The following is a 23,031-nucleotide window of genomic DNA, read 5'->3' on the forward strand; positions in this document are numbered from 1 at the left end:
GGCAGCTCACAAACCCCCTGTACCTTTGCTCCAGGGAATCCAATGTCCTCTTCTGACCTCTGGGGGCATCTGCACACATGTCACATACTGCACACATACTCACACACATTGCACAATACATACACACACACACACACACACACACACACACAAAGGTGGACTGAAAATAAAGGTTCACCAGTCAAGAGCATTCTTCCAGAGGACCTGGGTTCTGTTCCCAGCATCTACACCATGGCTAACAATTGTCTATAATTCCAGTTTCAGAGGATCCAATGCCCTCTTCTGTTCTCTGCAGACAATGCACACACGTGATGCACAGATACACATGTTGGTGAAATATCCATACACATAAAATAAAAATCTCAAAAAGTGAAAGAAAGGAAGGAAGGGAGGGAGGGAGGGAGGGAGGGAGGAAGGAAGGAAGGAAGGAAGGAAGGAAGGAAGGAAGAAAAGCAAGCAAAGAAAGAAAGATTAAGCAAGGGATCTATCTGATGGGGGCGATTTTTCAATTAAAATTCTAGGTTTGTGTCAACTTGACCAAAGCCTAAGCAGGAAGTCATCATGAAAGCTATTTTGAATACTAATAATAGTAAATTAAAAATATAACTAGGGGCTGAGAACCATGAGGACTTGGAGACCTGAGTTCAAATTCCAAACACATCAAAAGCTGGATATTGAAGACAGTCGCTTAAAAGAAATCCCACACTAGCTCAGAATTGAGAAATAGATGATTATTTATTTAGGAGTAAACTCACAAATCAGAACCCTCTGCTGGAACGGAGATCAGAAACCGAAATCTGCAGCCCGAACGGAGGGAGAGGCCAGAAAAGAGGGCGGACACAGGCTCTGCATCAGCATACATGGTATAGGAGGCCATGCCCCAGTGAGCGGGTTACCATTAGCCCAATATGACTGCAAATGCCTGTAAGCCAGCATAGAGGGGCAGAGACAGGGGCATCTTGAGAGCTCAATGGCCATACACCTTACAAAACTGAGGGACTTCCAGTTCAGTGGGAGACCCTGCCGTAAGGAAATAAGATGAAGAGCAATAGAGGAAGACACACAAAGTTTTGCTCTGCTCTCTCCTGCACACCACACACAAACACACACACATATACACACACAGGGGAGGGCTAGAAAGATGTCTCCATGTTTATCTTAAGCACTTGTTACTCTTCCAGAGAACCCAGGCTCAATTCCCAGCACCGACATGGTGGCTCACAACCGCCTATTACTCCCATTCCAGAGAATCCTGTGCCCTCTTCCAGCTCCCGCAGGCACCAGGCACACACCTGGTGAATAGACATACATGCAGGCAAAACGCCAAACACATAAAATAAATTAATTTTTAAAGTATGTGTATGCCTGTGTATGTGTGTTATATGCATGTGTGCTTAGACAGCAGAGGAGATTAGGTTTCTGCTCAATCCATCTCCAAGTTATTCCCTTGAAAGACAGCCTCTTGTTGAAACTGGAGCTAGATTGGCAGCCAACAAGCCCTACTGATTATTTCTTCATCACAACCTCTTCCTGACAACCCTGGTATTGCAGGCACATTGCTAGGCACACCTAGCTTTTCACATAGGTGCTGGAGATTAGAATTCAGATCCTCATTCTTACACAAGTTGTCTTTCCCTCGGAACCATCTCTCCAGCTCCTGTTTCAGATTTTTTTTTACTACGTCTTGGAAGGTTTTCACTGACAGGTAGAGGTTACAGTCTCCCCACAGCCTGGCAGCTTATCTCAATAGCTCTGCGACACCGGTTCCAGTCCTCCAACAGAACTTCCTGCCTCTACCTGCCCTTATCGGGAGAATGCCCCGGGGCCTAGAGGACCGACCTTATCTAAACTCTAAATGTTGTCTCTAACCAGAGGCCTGCTTCATCTTTAGTTTAATCCTTGGCACAGATTTCTGATAAGAAGACTCATGCTAGGAGCTCTGTTATAGGACTCTACTGTCACATACAAAGCCTTGTGAGAGCAGCGTGCCATTTAATGCAAATTAGGGTTTGTCCCCAGGCTCCCCAATCCTATATATTCCTTATACTCTGGAATAAAGTTGAGCTGATTCACCGAAGTCTGTTTCCCCAATGGCTGTCTCCATTCGTGTTCGCGGGCTGCATAGAAAGCTTTCCGTCACTGCTTCTGCCTCTTTGCCCTCTGGGACAGATGGCCAACAGGTTGAGAGGGAAAAGAGGACACCCACAGTTACCTTTTTTTTTTTTTGGTTTTTCGAGACAGAGTTTCTCTGTGGCTTTGGAGCCTGTCCTGGAACTAGCTTTTGTAGACCAGGCTGGCCTCGAACTCACAGAGATCCGTCTGCCTCTGCCTCCCGAGTGCTGGGATTAAAGGTGTGCACCACCACTGCCTGGCTCCCCACAGTTACCTTTATCCATCCAGTTGTGTGACTGTGTATACACATGTGTGCATTCATGTATATATGTGTGCTGTAAGCTGGGAACCACGTGTTCAACCACATAAACCACTAAGTGACAACTTCCCCATTCAAAACACAATGGAAAGACTCAAGAGAGCAAACAGAGGTACCTTCTTTGGGGGTGGGGAAGAACGGGGTATCGGCATCCTGTCTTATTCCTGAGAAGGATCCCTCCCTCCAATCTGCATGCAGTACTTACAAAAGCAAGTCCAGTGCCCGCCTTTTCTCCCCAGCTCTTGCATACAGAGGAGTAGAAGAGACATATATGCAGATATTCAGCTTCAGAGCTGGGGGAGAAGTAGGACCTATCAGAGTTGCCTTATTTTGGCTGAGGCTCAATTCTCCCCAGCTGTCAACTGGGAACACAAATCAGGTGGTCCCCAAGGTCCTTCTCATCTAGACATCTTTGTTTCTATGACTTTCTGGACACCAGCCTTAATTGTTGTCTGGTTTACTTTGGCCACAAGCAACACTCCTTCCAGACTGCCCGCTGTATTGCAGTTTTCTCAGAGTGGAAACTGCTTTCAGTTTCCTTCTTTCCAGGAAGAAGTAGGGAGGCTCATAAGACTCAGGAAGTAAACAACACAAAAGTCTCCAGAAGTACCTGAAATTAGTAAGATCCACACGGCTGGCCCCTCCCCAAGTTGTTAGGAGAGGCGCTACAAGGTTTACAGCCTGGTCTCACTTCTGGTCCATTGTCTCTACTTTCTGATCTGCAGATGATAAAAGAAGCAGCAGCAGCCTAAATCCAGCCACCTCCAGTCAGCTACTGTACTTTCTCTATGATGGAATGATGTCACCTGAAACTCTGAGCCAAAATCAAACTTTTTTCTCTTTAGTTACTCCTCTCAGGTATTTTGTCTCAGCAATGAGAAAATCCGGCACAGATTCCAAGTCCATGTTCCTTTCTGCCAATATATAAACTAAACAAAACTCCTGGCAGGTGTAACTCAATGGTAAGGTATTTACCTAAAATTCACTAATGACTGTCTTGTGGTGTGGCTCAGCTGTAGAGCACCTGCCTAGAATCTCCCAGTGAGGGGCAGAGGGTGTGGCTCAGTGATAGAGCCCCTGCCTAGAATCCCCAGTGAGGGGCAGGGGTGTGGCTCAGCTATAGAGCCCCTGCCTAGAATCCCCCAGTGAGGGGCTGGGGTGTGGCTCAGTGGTAGAGCACCTGTCTAAAATCCCTCAGTGAGGGGCTGGGGTGTGGCTTAGTAACAAAGCCCTTGCCTAATTTGTACAAGGCTCTATGTTCCATTCCCAGCACTAGAAGAAAAAGAAGATAAGAAAAAGATGCAAAAGGGGTTCATCCCTAGGTATGCCCTCTTTGGAAAATAATGTCGGCCTTCATCGTATTCTCTTTAAAAACCTTTGAGGAGTTGGCCCATAACAGCTGTCACAGGGTTCTGGGTGACCTAAACTGATGCCCTCACATACCCCTGTCTAGCTGGAAGATGGAACAAGCCACTAAATCCTTGTAATTCAAGGGAGGCTGTGATAGAGATAAATTGCTGAAGAGGGATAAATACGGATCTGAGGGGCTTAAGAGGCACAGATCTGAACAGATGGATGGAGAGGTGATGTGGGGAAGGCACGCTGGGTAGCTCTTGATGCTGCCGTGGGAGCAGTCAGGAGGATGAGCACTGGAGAGACATGAAAGCAGACATGTGAAATTCTTGCTTTGTTTTATGATCTGTTGTTGAGACCTATCGTTATGTAGGTCACAGTGGCCTGGAATTTGCCATCCTCTTTGCCTCTACTTCCCAACCTACAGAGATTATAGGCATGTACCATCCCAACCGTAGGCATGTACCATCACACCCATAGGCATGCACCGTCACACCCATAGGCATGCACCATCCCAACCGTAGGCATGTACCATCACACCCGTAGGCATGTACCATCACATCCAGCTAGTCCTTCTGTTTGTCATCACTATGACTGTTGTTGTTGTTGTTTTCTTTTTCCTTCTTATATGTATATAGGGTGTGTATACATGTTCATATGTGTGAGAGCTCACACATGTGTGCATGTGGAGACCCAAGACTGATATCTGAAATATTTCTCAACCCTTCTTTCACCTTATTCTTCTTGAGACCCAGAGCTCACTGCTGTAGCTGGTTTCCTCTGTAGCCAGTTTGCTTCCTGGCTCCTCTGTCTCTAGATTCAAAAGCTGAGATTAGAGACAAGCTGTAGTTACAGGCAGACTGCCACACTCACCTGTCATCTAGTGGGTCCTCAGGATCCAAACTCTGGCCCTCTGGCTTGCGTGACAAACATTTTAACCCCTGAGCCATCTCCCCAGCCCTATTTTTGACATTTGGAAAATGTACTTATTAGGTCTCATGAAGTAGAGGCTAGCCTCGAACTCTAGAAGTAGCGGAGAATAACCTTGAACTTCTGAACCTCTTCCTTCCACCTCCCAAGTGCTGGGTTATAGGTGTGTGCCACCACATCCGGTTTAAACAGTGCTGGAGATGGAGCCCAGAGCTTCCTATGAGGCCAGAAAACATTACCAACTAAGCAACATCCTTAACCGTATTGTTTCTGGGGGAGGGGTGCGGAGGAGGGTGCTTCTTAGGACTGAAACTCAGTGATGGAGAGCTTACCTAACACACATGAGGTCCTGGCTTCAATTCTCAGCACAGGGAGAACTTTCTCCCCGAAATCCAAAATTCATTTATCCATCCAATCGATTATTCATTGACTCAAGAGCAATTTAAAGGCATGCAATGCTCTCCTGGTGTTCTGAAAACCAACAAAAAACAAACAGGAAATGCTCCTGGCCTGGCCTTCACCGGTAGATGGGTAAAGCCCACGATTTAAATTAGTGACCCAAAGCAGGTACTAAAAGAAGATGCAGGACAGTCTCACGCAGTCAGCACAGGGCTCCCTACTGCCTTCATCTCTCGAAAACCCCCAACACAGTGGCAGAGTGGCAGGCTCAAAAATCCCTGGCTATTGGAGCCCTTGGCAGTTCCTAGGAAAGGGCCCCCTGCGGTTTGCTTTCTCCTTCCTCCCCCCACTAGCCCCTGTTCCTCTGGTCTGGCCTCCCAGGGTTAAGATCCCTGCCGCCCCAGCCCCTGCTTCCCCACCACTCAGGGGTTAACGCTTTTGAATGCTCCCTGCAGGGTTCGAAGTGCAGCTGTTACTGCCATTTGGACATTTTCTTTCTCCAAAACCTCAGCTGCCTCTTGGAAACAACCACAGTGCCATCTACTGGTAAAAGGTGCGTATTGTAGGGGATACACTGAGACTTGGGGTTATTGGTTTCTTTCCAGCCAATAATTGCTGCCCTTGAGTGTGGTGGTCTGGCTACCTACATGAGCACCAGGAGTAGTGTTGAGTGGTCCTGATTCCTACATGGGAATTCTCAGAACCCCCGAGATGCCATCAGGAACCTGGAATCTCAAAAGAAAAAGGAATGAAGGCTGCTTAAGGCCTAGGATAAGAGAATTAAGTTCTGTAGACTTCCTTTTCAACAGAGAATTCGCCCTCTGGTAAGGCAGTGGGTTGAAATTTCTCTAAGCCAAGAGCAGACAGGAAAGGTCTGGGCTAGGGTAGGGGTCGACCTCTGGGCTAGGAGTGGAGCTCTGGGCAGAGATGGAAGACTAAGCCCGGAGAGGAGCACTACGCTGGGGGTGGAGCACCACGCTGGGGGTGGAGCACCACGCTGGGGGTGGAGCTCTACGCTGGGGGTGGAGCTCTAAACTGGGGGTGGAACACCAAGATGGGGGTGGAGCACTAGGCTGGGGTGGAACACGAGGCTGGTGGTGAAGCTGTGGACCCAGGTGGAGGACTAGGCTGGGGGTGGAGTACTTGGCTAGGGGTGGAGCTCTGGTCCTGAGGGTGTGACTCTGGGCTCTTGCAGAGATTAAAGGTGTTAGAGTCCTTGACTAGCATACTAGCTTGTCTGTGGCCCTGGGTTCCATCCCAGGACTGCAGATATAAAATGAAGCAAGCAGCAGAGGAACAAGCCCCGGGAGAGTGCAGCGAGGCTAATGCAAGGGTCCTGACAGGAAGGTGAGGGCAAGGCCAGGTGGCGGCTCTTTCAGATGGCGATGCGCTGCCCAGTAGCCTGTAGCCTGTAGCCACGCACTGATATCCTGACTGCGATGTGCCGAGCAGATGGAGCGACTGAGACACCCTCCAAGATCCTCAGACAGAGGCCCAGCAAGTTCAACCTTTGCTTAAAGAAACCAGAAGGACTGTGGAAGGAACAGGTTTAGGAATGAGGACAGAAAGTCAGGTTGAGGTGTTAAACTGCAGCAGAGGTACCGGGGCGGCGGCTGAGTAGGCCAAGTGCTTGCCACACAAGCATGAGGGCTGAGTCAGTTCCCAGAACACATGTAAAAACAAATGGGCATGGTAGCAGGCCCTAATAATTTGCATGCTCAAGAAGCAGAGACAGGCAGATCTTTGGGGCTTGATGGCCAGTCATCCCAGCCTGCTTGGGGAACTCCAGGCCAAATAGAGACCCTGTCTCAAAAAACAAGGTGGATAGCACCTGAGGAAAGACAGTCAGAATTAGCCTCTGACTTCTACGTGCACACTGGCACACACATGAACATGTGCATATGTGCATGTACACACACACACACAATCCACAACCGCTGACATCTTAACTCTCCTGCGCCCGTGGGATTAGGTTACCACCCCTCCATTCAGACCTTCAAAAAGCACTAACCAGGCGTACACAATCCTGAAGCATCTCAGAGAGGAGGCTGCAACCTCTGAAGGAAGCAGCGCCTCCTGCAAGGGCTGCAGTTCGGATGGAGGAGGTATGCGACCTCAGCAGGTTCAAGAGTAACCGCAGAGGAAGCTGGCAGGGCATTGCACAACCCTTCCTGGGGAGACATGCAAGGGAGGGGGTACCTTCAGGAGCAGGGATGGCCTAGTGATGGCCACATACATCACCTGAAAGCACACCCAGGCATGGCGAGGGTTACAGTGGTAATCTCTGGAGGCCGAGAGAGTACGGGAATGCAGATGGACAGAAAGAAGAATTTCAGATATTCAAGGCCACAGACATGACTGTAGTTCACGATAGGCTGGGATAGACTTTGTGAAGATCAAGAAGACAGAAATTCGAAGGTTCCAGCAATGCAGAGAAGAAAAGGAAGTGAGGCATGATGGTGCACACCTGTAACCCCAGCCCTTGAGAGGCTGAGATGGGAGCCTCAAGAGTTCAAAGCCAGCCTGGATTACACAGCAAGTGTGAAGCCATCTTGGGCTATATGAGATCCTGTGTCAAAAAAAAAAAAATAGAGCAGCAAAACATCAAGGGAGGGAGAGGGAAGAAAGGAAGGAAGGGGAGAAAGGAAGAGAATAAACGAGACAGTAAAAGAAAGGAAGGGGGCTAGGTGAATGTCTCTAGTCCCAGCACTTGAGAGACTGAGCCAGAAGGACCGTGAGTTTGAGGCTAGCCTGGGCTTCATAAGGAGATCCTGTCTAGAAACAGATGGGACGGCAGAGGCGACGCAAAGGATAAAGCACTTGCCATGAAAACATGAGAACCGTAGCTTGGACCCCCAGCACCCATGCAAATATCAGGTGGGTGTAGCATCTTACCTGTGGTCTCAGTGCAGAGGAGGCAGAGACAGGGGATCCTTGGGGCAAATTGGAAAATTAAACAAGTCAAATCTGTGAGCTTTGGATTCATACGGGAAACCCTGCCTTAATATTAAAATGGGGAACAATCCAGAAAAATGCCTAATGTCAACCTCTGGCATGCATGTGTGCGCACACACATGGGCAGAGGGGTTAGGAGAGAGAGAGGGGAGAGAGAGAGAGAGAGAGAGAGAGAGAGAGAGAGAGAGAGAGAGAGAGAGAGAGAGAGAGAGAGAGAGAGAGGAGAAATCTGTGTGCATGTGTTGAAACAACACAATATTCCACTAATAGGACCAATCCTTACATGTTAATCAAAGAAAATAAAATAACACGAAATCTTTCCACTTACGCTACGCCTGTCTGGAAGCCGACTGTCTGCATATTTTCTTGATTTTCCTCTTGATCTCCTCCTCCTCTCCAGGCTACCACTAATAAATCACAGCATTCGGTGCTGTTTTTAATAAATAGAAAGATCGCAGCACGATGGCGGCGCGGCGGAGTTCGGCGTTTGTTTGATGGAGGTAACACTTCCACAACAAGATGCATTTCTGTTCCTGCGGTCATGATTAAAAACAGAAGTCGAGCTGCATGTTGATGGAATCAAATGATAGCAGGCACACTTTGTGAATTCTAAAAACAAAAGGAACAGGCTGAGGGGACAGCTCGGTAGTAGAGCACCTGCCTAGAATCGCCAGCCAAAGGGCTGAGGACCTCGCTCAGTTAAGAATGTCTGCATGCAATCCCCCAGTGAGGGGCTGGGGATGTGGTTCAGTGGTTAGAGCCCTAACCTAGAATCTCCCAGTGAGGGGATGGGGATATGGTACAGTGGCTGGAGCCCTAACCTAGAATCCTCCAGTGAGGAGCTAGGGATACGGTTCAGTGGTTGGAGCCCTAACCTAGAATCCCCCAGTGAGGGGCTGGGAATGTGGTTCAGTGGTTGGAGCCCTAACCTAGAATCCCCCAGTGAGAAGCTAGGGATACGGTTCAGTGGTTGGAGCCCTAACCTAGAATCCCCCAGTGAGGAGCTACCGGCATGGCTTGGTGATCGAACTCCTATCTAGAATCCCCCTGTGGGAGACTAAGGGCAGGACTCCGTTGTAAAGCACTTGACTAGAATCCCCCAGTGAGGTCTTAGGGGTGTGGCTCATTGGTGGAGCATATGACCTAATTCAGCCGTGATTCTCAGCCTTCCTAATGCTATAATACAGCTCCTTATGTCGTGCTGACCCAACCATAAAATTATTTTTGCTACTATTATAAATCACAATGTAAATATCTGTGTTTTCCAATGGTCTTAGGCGACCCTTGTAAAAGGGTCCACAACTCACAGGTTGGGAACCGATTATTTAGAGACTTAATCCAGCCCCTTGAGAAAGACACATTCTTGAGAGCAATGCCCTGATGACATTATAAATCCTCAGTGCCCGCTCCTTCTGGTATGGTTGTGTTGAGGAATCAAAGCCTTAACATGAGTTTGGGGACAGACAGCCTTCCCTGAGATCTCTAGGCATTTTAGCTTAAAGACAAAAACCAAAACAGCTGAACATTGCTGTGTGTGCTTGGAATCTCAGTGTTCACATGATAAAGGATATTGAGGATGAAAAATTGACTGCACAGCAAGCTTGAAAACAGTGTGTGGCTTTTTACACACCAGAAGCAGACTGATTATCCCAGAATCTGGACATGATTGTTGTAGACCGATTTGCACTTGACTGAGACTAAAGTCAGCCTACTTTTCTCTACCCCAGCCCAGACTAAGCTGCAAATCTCACTTTGACATCCCACACACCATTAGAGACAGTGTCTCACGTATCCCAGGCTAGCCTCAAACTCTATATGAAGCTGAGGAGGAATTTGACATCCCAGTCCTCCTGCTTATACACACAGAGAAGTGCTGGGAACACAGATGTGTGCCACCACATCTGGTTTATGCAGTGTTGGGATGGAACCCAGGGAAGCTTCTACCAAGTAAGCCATACACTCCAGATCCTTCCATGAGGTTCAGTAACGGGGAGGGGCTCATGGCACAGTCCCAGTTAAAGCTTGCCTGGCCCTCAGATCAGAAAACCTTGACCTGGGTAAAGCAAGCCACAAGGGTTGTCACTGGTCAATGAGTGAACATACCCCTCCATCTTTGCTTGGGGCTGGGAGCCAGTACACTTCAGGAAAGATAAGTCAATCAGAATCCAGGCTGCACAGACAGGCACAATGTGGGAGCAGAAAGACTTGGCCAGCGCATTTTCAGGTGTAATTCAAACACCTTGTCCGTTTGGAACTATCAGGGTTTACTGTAACCAGATAACTTCATCCTGCTTGCTGAGTGACCTGTGATGATAGCATTGGGGCAACCAAGTCTGCTTAGGCCACTTGCAACTCACAGGGCAGGCCCATCCCTGGAGGAGGAGTTTCAGATATCTGCCGAGAAAGCCGGTATAAGACTTCCAGAAATCCCAGATGCAGATGCTAAGGTGTGGTCATATATCTTCCTATTCAGTTGATAAAGGAAAGTTAGAAAGAATCAGCATAGGGCTGAGAATAGTTCAGCAGGTAAAGAGCTTGCTGCACAAGCCAGCTTGGCACCCCCTGCTCCTTGTTCAGATCCCCAAAATCTAGATAAAAGCCAGGCATAGCACTACACCCTTCCTGACTGTCCTGGAACTCACTCTGTAGACCAGGCTGGACTCGAACTCACAGAGACTCACCTGCCTCTGTCTTCCAAGTGCTGGGATTAAAGGTGTGCACCACCACTGCCCGGCAGCAGTCCACCCATCTATAATCCCAGTGCTTTTCAGTCTAGATGGGAGACCTGAGTAGGAGAGGGTTGAAGACTCTTGGGCCAGCTAGTCTGGCAGTAAACACTAAAAAGACCCTGTCTCAAACAGCTGGAAGGAAAGGATGAACACTGGGAGCAGGGTGTCCTCTGACTTCTACATACATACTGGGCTTGTACTCACTTGCTCTCACACACGTGACCATACACATGTCATACACACAAAAATAATGGGGAGGGGGGACTAGACAGAACTATACTTTTATCTTCAATGAGAACTTGGTCTCAAGTAACCATACCCTTAACCATGTCCAGATCTTTGAACCCTCAAGCAATCCAAGTAATGTTTCTTTAAGCATGCTCAAAAAACCTGAGGCCATGCCCTGCTGTGGCAGGGGCCATGTTGGTATCTGTGGCCCATGTCGCCACAGAAGGCCATGAGGATGTCCGTGGTCCACGCTGACACCTGAAGCCATGCTGATGTCCATGAACCATGTTGCTGACAGACACCATGTTGATGCCCATGGCTTGTGCACCACTGAGGGCCATGATAGTGTCTGTGGTCCATGCTGTGGCCAAAGGCCATGTAGATGTCTATGCTCTGTGCTCCCACTGGAGTCCATGTTGACATCTGTAGTCCATGTTACCACCAAAAGCTATGTTGATGTCCATTGCTCATGTTACTGTCAAAGGCCATGGGAATGCATTGGGTCTGTGCGGCCACCTAAAGCCATGGTGATGTCCGTAGTCCATCTCACCATGAACCACGTTAGAGTCTGTGGTTTGTGTTGCTATGCTGATATCCGTGGCCCATACCGCCACCAAGGGTCATGTTGGTCTCTATATTCTGACTTCAGTTGGGCAAAGTGTGGGCTTATATGGCCGGTGTTACCACTGCAGGCCAAGTAGATTTCCAGGGTCTGTAAGACCCCCTGAATCCATGTTGATGTCCATGATCAGTGCCACCACTGAGGGCCATGATGTGTCTAGGACCTGAGCTGTGGCCGAGGGCCATATGATGTCCGTGGTCCATATGATGTCCATGGTCCATGTTACCACAGAAGGCTGTGGGTTTTTCCATGATCAGTGCTCCTGCTACACAGCTGAGAACGATTGGCATAGAAGGCTTTAGTGGCAGCCTCTCACCGTCCCCACCAGAAGGAAAACCGTCTAGACAGGAAGCCACTGGGATAGGAATGCTGAGGTGTCTGGTGGGCAGGGGTGGGGGTGGGGAGGGACTCGCTTTTCTTTAAGGGGCTGCCCACTGGGAGTTTGACCAAGCACCAGGGGGTATCTGGGCAACACAAATTGAACTTAGTTTTTTTTTTCTTGTTCTTTTTCTTTCCTCCTTCCTTCTTTTGTTTTGGGGAGGTCTTCAGGGTGGGGGACAGACCTGGGAGGACTGAGACGTGAATGTGATGGGGGTGCATTATGTGAAATTTCCAAATAATTCATAAAAATATTGTGTTTAATTTTAAAAAAGAGGGCTGGAGAGATGGCTCAGCAATTGGGAGCGCTGGCTGTCCTTACGGTGGACCCCGGGTTTGAGTCCCAGCACCCCACATGACCACTCATGGTTGTCTGGGACTCCGATTCCAGGGGCTCCAATACCCTCACATAGACATGCATGCAGGCAAAATACCAATGCGCATAAAATAAAAATAAATTTTAAAAAAGCTCAGAAAAGTTGGAGCCCATGAAATAGCCCACTGTGTAAAGGTACTTGCTGTCAATCCTGATGGCCTGAGTTTGATCCCACAGACCCATCTGATGGGCGGAGAAAACCGACTCCTCCTAGGTGTCTCTGAGCGCCACACAAATGCTGTGGCATGCCCATGTATACATACACACATAAACACACACAAATAAACAAAAATAAGTGTAATAAAAAGAAGAAATGCTTAGAAGGCAGAGGGAAACAGAAAGGAGGGAGGGGAGTATGGGCCGGGATAACATGGCTGAAGTTTGATATTGAGTGAAAATGTCCTTATGAAGCTCAGGGCTGGCACAGAAATGTGTGGCATTAAAAAGAGTCAAGAGAAAAAGGAGGAGAGGGAGGAGGAAAAAGAGTCGGCAGTGAATCAATGAGTGGTCAACTTTGTCCTACCATGATGGGGCAAGGTCATTATGTACTGAATATTCGTGTCCCCACTCAGATTCACATGTTGACTTTCTAATCCCCAATATGCTGTTTTTAGGAGGTGGACCCTTTGAGAGGTCATGAGGTCATGAGGGTGGAGTTCTCACAAATGGCGTTAGTCCTCGTGTGGAGACCCTAGCAAGCTCCCTGTTCTCTGTCATAGGAGGACAGAACGGCACATCCCTTTATGAACCAGGAACTGGAAACTCACCAGACATGGCCTCTACCAACACACTGAGTTTCCCAACCTCTAGAACTTCAAGGATACCTGTTTGCTGTTTAAATCTACCATCGTATAGCATTTTTGTTATAGTAACCCAAATAGAGGAGGGGTGAGCTATGTAGTAAAATTAAGAGGAGAAAATCCAGGGTAAAACCAGGTTTCTAGCTTTATTATCCAAGCTGAAAATGTCACTGAAATCACAGTGGCCTACCCCTGTTGGATTCCTCACCTAAACCCTGCAAGGTCATAAGCCAGTGTACCTAGGGAAAATCCACTTCACAAATCCCTATACAGAAAGTGGTTTCCTCATTCATATCAGTGTGGCTCAGTACCTAACTTAAGGAGGAAGGATTTATCTAGGCGTGTTGTTTCAGAGGTTTCAGTTCATAAATGTTGGGCAGGTGGGATAGAAGAGATGATCTCATCACGGCTGATCAGGGAGCAGAGTGTTAGATGGGAAACGGGCAAGGATAAGATTACCCCCTAGGACTCCTTCCTACTCCTTGCTCATTGGACTGCTTCCACCAGCAAGGCTGCATCCCCTAAAGTTTCCACAACCTCCCAAAACAGCGCCACCTGCTGCATACCAGGTGAATAGCACGTGAACCTGGGAAGGACGTTCCAAGTTCAAACTCTTATACTTCAGTCTATCACAGCAAGGACACTGTCCCTGAAATGGCATTTCCAAAGCATTTTCCCCTTCTCTGCTTGTGTTTCCACCTTAGGAAGCTGAAGACACTCGGTTCAGGGGTACTTATCTCTTCAGGAAACTGATCACCAATTTTAAAAAGATAATGGTGACCTGAGAATATGGCTCTGTCAGTAGAGTGCTTGCTTGCTTGCTGGCTGGCTTGCTTGCTTGCTTGCTTGCTTGCTGCTTGCTTGCTTGCTTGCTTGCTTGCTGCTTGTTGCTTGCTTGCTTGCTTGCTTGCTTGCTTGCTTGCTTGCCAGCAGGAGGACCTGAAGTCCACGCCCAGAGGCCATGTGAAAAAGCCAGGTTGTGGGCCAGAAAAATGGCTTAGTGGGAAAGCCACTTGCTGCATAGTCCTGACAACCTAAGTTCAGTCCCTGGAACCCAAATAAAAAGTGGAGGGAGAAGGGGCTGGAGGGATGGCTCGGTGGTTAAGAGCACTAGCTATTCTCCTAGAGGACCCAAATTCAATTCCCAGCACCCACATAGCAGCTCACAACCATCTGTAACTCCAAGATCTGACACATTAACACAGACATACGTGCACACCAATGCACATAAACTAAAAATAAATAAATAATTTTTTTTAAAAAGGAGAGGAAGAGCAACAGTTCTACAAAATTCTTCTCTGACCTCCACACATGGGCTGTGGTGCACACACAAACGAGCGTGCACATGCGCAAACACACACACACACAAATGAGGGAAGGGGAGAGGTCAGAGAGGCATGGGGTCACACACTTATCCCAGAATGGAAAGGCAGAAACAGGTAGATCATTAGGAACCACTGACAGCTAGCCCAGCCTAATTGGGGAGTTCTAGGCATGCAAAAGAGCATGTCTCAGATACAAGATAGATGGCTCCCAAGAAATGACACCCTAGGTCATCTTCTGGCCTCCACATGCACTCGCGTGCACATACACATGCATATGCGAAGAAACAGAAACGGGTCTTCAGTTACAGTAGAGGAAATTTCAGTCCTAGAGCGTCCAAAGCCACTTGGCCTGGAAACTACCCATTCCTGTTTCCACTCAGTGCCCTGACTTCTGTCCAGGGGTCTTTCTCCTTCCGCCAAGCTGCTCTGTGAAAGACTCAGAAAGCAAATGGTTTTGTCTCCAAGGTTATGAGCCAATTGAGGCTAAAGGGATCTGTGAAGAAAATGTTAGAGACTAGGAACTCTGCCCAGGTCCTTCAGTGGGGTCAGATTTCCTGTGCGCTGCTGAAGAAACACAGGCATTAGCCCAGAGAACTGGCTGACCTCACTCAACAGCCTCCCCGGAGCTGGGAGCTTTGCCATAATCCAGCCTTGCCGAGAACAGCAGCCCTCTCTCTGCACAATCTAGTGCAGACGTGTCTTTGAACTGAGGGTAACTGCTCAAGGGAATAAGGGGTCCTTTGGAATCGGGGTCCTCTTGTAGCATAGCATCCGCTAGCCTCTTGGCTCTGGCAGTCAGGATGAAGCCCTCAGCCGCCGAGAGGTCTCTGAAAGAAAGCACAGCCAGTTGGCACACGTCCAAGCACAGCTGAAAGCAGTCTACAGGGGCCCATCTGGAGCCAATCAGTCACACTGGAGTGAAAAATAGCAGATGTCAGAGTATGCCAGCCGCCCCGGGAAACCCCAGTCCTGCCACCCTCCACTATGGCCTCACAAATCATCCCAGTTCGCATTGCTCACTGGTGCCAGGTGGCCTCTTGGCTTCTGGCTTCCCCACTGCCCCAGAGACCCAGTTGTGGCTGAAAAACAGCTTTCAAGCTGGAGAGCAAGCCTGGATTCTCCGCTAGGGAGGACTGAGGCAGCTCCCAAGTTCCACATACTCACAGGGACGCTTGGGGACATGCGGTCCAACTTGGCCTTTTCTTTCTTATGATTGATTTTTCTATTTTTATGTGCATGAATTTTTTTGCCTACATGTATGTATGTGCACACATATGTGCCTGGTGTCCGCGGAAATCAAACAAAGGGCCTTGGATCCTCTGGAGCTGGAATTACAGACCATTATGAGCCACCTTGTGGGTAGCGGGAATCAAACCCAGGTCCTCTACAAGAACAACAGATGCTCTTAAGCGCTGGCTAACTCTCCAGCCCCAAACTCTGCTTTTTTACAAATGGGGAAACTGAGCCCTGACCAGTGACCTCTGAAGAGTGGTCAATGACGACCTCTAGTACCACGTCGGGCAAACTCAGTTCTCCGTGAGGCTTGTCTTCATCCTAAATTCCCTCAATAGCAAGTCAGAGGCAAGAGGTTGGACAAGCAGATGCACAGATGAAGAGAGGGACAAATAGGTGAGTGGGTGGGTGGACGGAAAGATGACAGATAGATAAATGGATAACAGATAGAGACAGACACGTGCATGAAGGGGTGGGTGGGTGGGTGGAGATAGGAAAAAAATGAGAGATGCTCGGGGGCTGGAGAGATAGCTCAGAGGTTAAGAGCACTGGCTGCTTTTCCAGAGGTCCTGAGTTCAATTCCCAGCAATCACAAGGTGGCTTGCAACCATCTATAATGAGATCTGATGCCCTCTTCTGGTGTGCAGGAAAACATGCTGTATATAACCAATAAATAAATCTTTTTTTAAAAAAATGAGAGATGCAAAAGATAGATGGAAAGAAATGGTAAGGGAAGAAGAAGGTCTCCAAAGGGGAGAATATATAATAAAAACAATATGCATACAGACATAGCAGGGCACTTTCTTTCTCATCTTTGGCCCATGAAGAGTATTGTCAAGGGCCTGAGTGACCCATAATGTGTTTCTTCTCACCTGTCATCAGGCAAAGGTATTAGAGAAGCCCATATTAGTTGCCACCACTGGCCACATCCCTGAGCCACAGGAGACATTGAACAGGACACTCACTGCACCTCACCATACAGGAATCACCTGAGTAAGACCCATGAAATAAGAGCTTTCCTATGGGTGCAGAGACCCACAGCCAAACACTAGGCCGCTCTCGAGGAACCCTGCTGAAGAGAGGGAGGAAGGATTATACTAGCCAGAGAAGTCAAAGACATCACAAGAAAATGCACAGAAACCACTCACCTGGGCTCAGAGGGGTTCATAGAGTCTAAAGAGACAAGCAAGAGCCTGCATGGGACTAACCTAGGCCCTCTACATATATGTAACAGTTGTGTAGCTTGGTCTACTTGTGGGAGTCCTAACAATGGGAGCAGAGGCTGTCCCTAATGCTTTGGCCAGCTTTGGGGACCCCATTCCTCACACAGGGATGTCTTGGCCAGCCTTAATGCACGGGGAAGTGCTTAGTCTCACTGTGACTGGATATGCCATGCTCTGTTGATACCCACGGGAGGCCTGGCCCTTTCTGAGCAGAAAGAGAGTGGATGGTGGGGAGGGATGGGAGTAGAAGAGGGAAGGAAAACTTCAATCAGGATATAAAATAAATAAAGTTTGGTCTTTTTGGTTTTTTGTTTTGCTTTGTTTTTTAAGGAGTTTTCCTTGTCAATCTGCCCTCACTTTGGAGTTCATCATTCCAGCTACTTAGGAGTGCTGACACAGGAGGATCACAAGTTCAAAGCCTGCCAAGAGCGAATTCAAAGACAATCTGGGCAACTAAGTCAGTCCTATCTCAAAATAAAAAAATAATAAAAAGAGAATGGGAATATGGCTCAGTGTGTAAAGCACTTACCTACAATCCCCCAGTAAGGGGCTGGGGTGTGACTCAATGGTAGAGCACCTGCCTAGAATCCACCAGTGAGAAGCTGAGGTGTGGCTCAGTGGTAGAGCCCCTGCCTAGAATCCCCCAGTGAGGGACTGGGGTGTGGCTCAGTGGTAGAGCCCCTGCCTAGAATCCCCCAGTGAGGGGCTGGGGTATGGCTTAGTGGTAGAGCACCTGCCTAGAATCCCCCAGTGAGGGGCAGGGGTGTGGCTCAGCTGTAGAGTACTCTCTACAATCTCTTGATATTTATCAAGGTAACTAAAGCTGCCAAGCACAGTTCTATCAGTTTTTCTTTTGTCCCTGTGACAAAATATCTGACAGAAACAGCTTAGGAAGAAAGATTTCTTTCAGCTCCCAGCTTCAGTCCAACATGGTGGGAAGGTATGATGGAAGGCTCTTCACAAGCTGTGGGTCAGTGAGAATGTCTGAGGGAGGAGGCTCTTCACACACTGGGGGCAGTGAGTGTCTGAGGGAGGAGGCTCTTCACACATGGGGGGGGGGGCAGTGGGAGTGTCTGAGGGAGGAGGCTCTTCTCACACACACAGGGGAGGGCAATGAGAGTGTGTGAGGGAGGAGGCTCTTCACACACTGGGAGGGGGCAGTGAGTGTCTGAGGGAGGAGGCTCTTCACACATTGGTGGATCAGAAAGCAGGAAGAGGGACAGAAGTGGGGCTTGGCTGTAACTCCTAAACTCCCTTGGTGACCTTCTTTCACCAGCCATGCCTCCTGTCCCAAAGGTTCCATTATCTTCCAAAGTAGAGCACCTGGCTGGGAACTAAGAGTTTAAGCATAGGAGCCTGAGAGGGACATTTCCCCATCAAGTCAAAAATGTTATGCATAGGAAAAGAACAAAGTAGAGGGCTCAGGAACATTCCAGACTTTGGGCAGTCACTGGGAGTCTTGAATCCTCTCCCTAGTGGAGAAGCAAGAACTAAAGTCGAGTATAAAACAGATCCCCTGTCCTGTGGGGTTCAAGTTTGTTTTCCGTTGCTGTCATGAAATACACTGACCAAAAGCAACTTAGGGGAGGAAGGGGTCTAATTCATGTTATAATCCGTCATTGATGGAGGTCAAGGGATCTGAAGTAGAAGCCATGGATGAATGCTGCTTGTTGGCTCACTCACAAGTTCACAATTAGCTGGCTTTCTTCACAGCTGGGGACCTCTTACCCAGGGAATGGTGCCTCCTGCAGTGACCTGAGCTCTCCTCCATCAATTAACAATCCCTAAGAGGCATGTCCACAGGCTAATCTGATCTGAGAAACTCCTCAATTGAGACTCCCTTCACAGGTGACTCCTGAGTGCCTCATGTCGACAGTTAACGCTAACGGGACAGGCATTATGAAGGTGAAGAAACACCTTTGCTCTCTCAATATTTTTTGCTGGCTTCAATTCAAAGAATGCATGTGTGCCAGGGCTGGGAGAGAGCTCAGTTCGTAATGTGCTTGCTGCTCAAACAGCAGGATCTGAGTTTGAGTCCCAGAATCTATGTTTAAAAGAGAAAAAAAATAAGGTGAGGGGAGCAGAATGAGGGGAAGGAAGGAGAACTGGGATTGATAGGTAAAATTAAAAGAGGAAGAGAAAGAAAGAAAGAAAGAAAGAAAGAAAGAAAGAAAGAAAGAAAGAAAGAAAGAAAGAAAGAAAGAAAGAAAGACAGAAAGACAGAAAGCAAGCTCTGGTGGTTTACAATCCCAGCACTAGCGGGCACAGACACAGAAGCCTGCTAGGTCCTTCTTTTCCTACTTAGTGAATTCTAGATTCCACTGAAAGACTCTGTCTCAAATAGCAAGGTGGGGCCAATGAGATAGCTCAATGGACAAAGGCCTTCTACCAAGCCTGAGAACTGAGTTTGATCCCCTGATACCACCATGGTGAACAGACAGAACTAACCCCTGAAAGTCGTTCCCTGGCTTCCATAAGTGTGTTGTGGTGGGCACACACAGACAAACGTGTGCACAAAAAAAATGTTAAATATATTTTATATATATGTATTTATATATGAAACTGGAGAGATAGCTAAGAGCTCTTGCAGCTCTTGCTAAGAGTCTAAGTACAGTTCCCAGCACCCACACCGTCTGGTTCACAATGACCTGTAACCGTAGCTCCATAGAATCTGATATTTTCTTCTGGCCTCTGTAGACACCTGCCTTCACATTCTCTCTCTCTCTCTCTCTCTCTCTCTCTCTCTCTCTCTCTCTCTCTCTCACACACACACACACACACACACACACACACACACACACACCTAGTCCCTTGGACAGACAGCCAAAGGCAGGGTTGAAATAAATATTCTTCCCCTCACACTGATCGCTCAGGGCTGATCACTAAATTCAACTCACCAAATCCAAGTGTGCCCACCCAGCCCCATCCCTCTGCTGTGCTCAGAGCCTGACCTGCCTCATTGACATGCAGCAGTTGTTGCTAAGGCTCTCCGCTTCCAGATCACTGAAAACTAGGGCTGATTTGAAAATGTCAGGCTCTCGTTAGCAATTCCGATGGCCACGGCGGTAATTATGCCTTTTCATGTTTCGGCGTGTTACGCCGCATCAAAACTGACACAGAAGCCTGGTTTTATAATATCACAGCCTGGAAATAAATGTCTAGAATGATATGAAAATGTACTAGGAAGAGATTAATAACTGTTCTTCTAGGAAGAAAGATAGCCCTTTTCAACCACTATATTATATATTTTTCCCCTCTCAAAAAAAAAGCCTCTCTGATAGTGACTCTCCTTGAGGGGCACTGAATTATGTTATCATTCACAGGCTGTAATCACCTCTGTCAGCAGCTGGGCTGAGCCACCAAAGGCAGCCGGAGGGGAATCCAGAAGCAAGAGAGGCAAAGAGTGCCAAGCCAAGGACTCTGGAATGGATGCCTCTGAGCCCAGCCCAGCCCTAGCCCAGAGTTCCCCTTCCCAGAGGCACAGCCTGGGTCTCCTGATTTATGGGCATCTCCAGCAAAGCATGATGGTTGCCTAGGAATCAAGGAGGCACAGATTTGATGAGGATGATGGTGTGCACCTATTATCGTAGCATGGGGAGATGGGGGTGAAGCAGGAGCATTGGGCGTTTCAGATCAATCTGGGTTCCATATCCAGATCTTGTAATAAAAAGCTAATAACCAACAAAAAATAGCTGTTTACCCTTTGTATTAGTCAGGGTTAGAATGAATGTCTCTATATATAGAAAGGGGATTTTTTTTAGAATAACTTATAGGCTGTGGTCCAACCAATCCAACAATGGCAGAATGTAAACAAAAAGTCCAAGAATCCAGTATTTGTTCAGTTCATAAGACTGGATGTCCCAGCTGATCTTCAGTATATGATGGAGTCCCAATGCAGTAGACTCTAATGTTAGCAAAGAAATGGACTTGCTAGCAAGATGAAAGCAACCAAGCAAAGAACAAAACACCCTTCTTCCATGTCCTTAGATAGGCTTCCAGCATGTGTGGCCCAGGTTAAAAGTGTGTCTTCCTGACTCAAGATCCAGATTAAAGGCATGTGTCTTCCTACCTCAGAGGTCTGGATTGGAAGTAGATCTACAGGTGTGTCACTCATTTCTGGATTTTAGTTCATTCCAGATGTAGTCAAGTTGACATGCAAGAATAGACATCATGCCCAGTCACTGAGCCGCCGCCGAGGACTCAGCTGCCTCCCCCTCGAGCCCCCTCGCTTCCCGATGCTCCTTCCCCCCCTCCCCCCGCCCACCTTCTCCCGCAGCAGCCTTCCTCAGGCCGTTTCCACCGAGGAAAAGGAATCGTATCGTATGTCCGCTTTTCAGAACCTCAACTCTTTCGACCCCTTTGCTGATGCAAGTAAAGGTGATGACCTGCTTCCTGCTGGCACTGAGGGTTATATCCATATAAGAATTCAGCAGAGAAACGGCAGGAAGACCCTTACCACAGTCCAAGGGATCGCTGATGATTACGATAAAAAGAAACTAGTGAAGGCGTTTAAGAAGAAATTTGCCTGCAATGGTGCTGTAATTGAGCATCCAGAATATGGAGAAGTAATTCAGCTACAGGGTGACCAGCGCAAGAACATATGCCAGTTCCTAATAGAGATTGGACTGGCGAAGGACGATCAGCTGAAGGTTCATGGGTTTTAAGTGCTTGTGACTCTGAAGCTTAAGTGAGGATTTCCTTGCAATGAGTAGAATTTCCCTCCTGTCCCTTGTCACAAGTTTAAAAACCTCACAGCTTGTATAATGTAACCATTTGGGGTCCGCTTTTAACTTGGACTAGTGTAACTCCTTCATGCAATAAACTGAAAAGAGCCATAAAAAAAAAAAAGAAAGAATAGACATCATACCCTGAATGACAGCATTTGGCTGTGTAGGAGAGATTTTGTTTTCTGTAGTCTCAGCAAGGACGGTCCATCTGCAGGGCACATGCAAGAGGGGAAACTGGGAGAGGAGAAGAAAAAAGAAGAGGAGGAAAGATGAAGCAGAGGAGGGGGAGGAAGAGAGGAGAAGAGTTAGAAACAGGAGGAGGAGAGGGGATGGGGAGAATGACTTAGAGGAGGAAGAGGGTGGAGAAAAATGAGAGGAGAGGAAAAGGAGGTGGAAATGCAGAGAGATGAAAGAAGGGGAGGGGGTAAAGACATAACGGGGAGGAGGAGAAGAGAGTAGGGGGCAGGGGGAAGAGGAGAAGAGAATGGAGGGGCTGCTTTGAATGAGAAATGACCCCATAGGCTCCAGCATTTGAACACTTGGTCCCAGTATGGAGTGGTGGTACAGTCTGGCTAGGGAGCGGGGCCAGCTTCGAGTGCTGGTAGCCACTTCCTGCTTCTAGTTTGTTCCCTCTGCAGTTAAAGATGTGAACTCTCACGTTCTTGCTCCTGCCCATGCACCTACCTGCTGCCAAGCCTCCCCACCGTGATGGACTCTTATTCTTCTAGAGCGGTAAGCCCCAACAACCTCTTCCTTCTGCAAGTTCCTTTAGGCTGTGTGCTTTATCACAGCCATAGAAAAAGTAACAATGCAGTGGTCATCAGAACCCAGCTTCCCCAAGAAGAACGAGACCATGGGTTCTACCCTAGCGATGCATAAACCAGCATGGGGCGGCAGAGGCAGGAGGATCAGAAGTTCAAAGTCTTCTTTGGCTACACAGCCAGTTCAAGTCCAGCCTGGGCTCATGAGAACTTGTCTCAAAAGCAATAAGAGCTTTCAAAGATGCTAAAAACACCACCCCTGAAGGACCACAGGACTCCTGAAGAGCTGCTGGCCTTTAGTCCACTTCAGAAGGCTGCAGAAGCCAGAGTGTCATGTCAACAAAGGGTATATAGACTCACCAGGGAGAGGCGAAGGCAGGCAGGCAAGAACCCCTTATACCTGGACTGCCCGAAGTTGCTGCCTATTATGAAGGAGAATCTTCTCTTCTCAATTAATCCTTCCAGGAAATGACCTCACTGACCCATCTGGAGTCTTGGGGAGTCCAGATAACTCTGCATCTTCATCCCCAAGAACATAGCACCACAGAACACAGACATGGC

At 48.1% G+C, this 23,031-nt stretch overlaps 1 protein-coding gene across 1 annotated transcript; it reads left to right on the top strand.

Annotated features, from left to right (window-relative positions):
• Positions 1–21,304: 21,304 nt before the first annotated feature.
• LOC119825588 (eukaryotic translation initiation factor 1-like) lies at positions 21,305–21,823 on the top strand. Its single transcript, XM_038346561.1, has one exon. It carries the CDS (start codon positions 21,305–21,307, stop codon positions 21,644–21,646), a length of 342 nt encoding a protein of 113 aa, XP_038202489.1. The 3' UTR covers positions 21,647–21,823.
• The last annotated feature ends 1,208 nt before the right edge of the window (positions 21,824–23,031 follow it).

This window comes from Arvicola amphibius, chromosome 10 (assembly GCF_903992535.2).
Source record: "Arvicola amphibius chromosome 10, mArvAmp1.2, whole genome shotgun sequence".
Taxonomy (NCBI): domain Eukaryota; kingdom Metazoa; phylum Chordata; class Mammalia; order Rodentia; family Cricetidae; genus Arvicola; species Arvicola amphibius.

Excerpts from the sequence above, each read along its gene's own strand:
- LOC119825588 (XM_038346561.1), top strand. The coding sequence starts at position 21,305 with ATGTCCGCTTTTCAGAACCTCAACTCTTTCGACCCCTTTGCTGATGCA.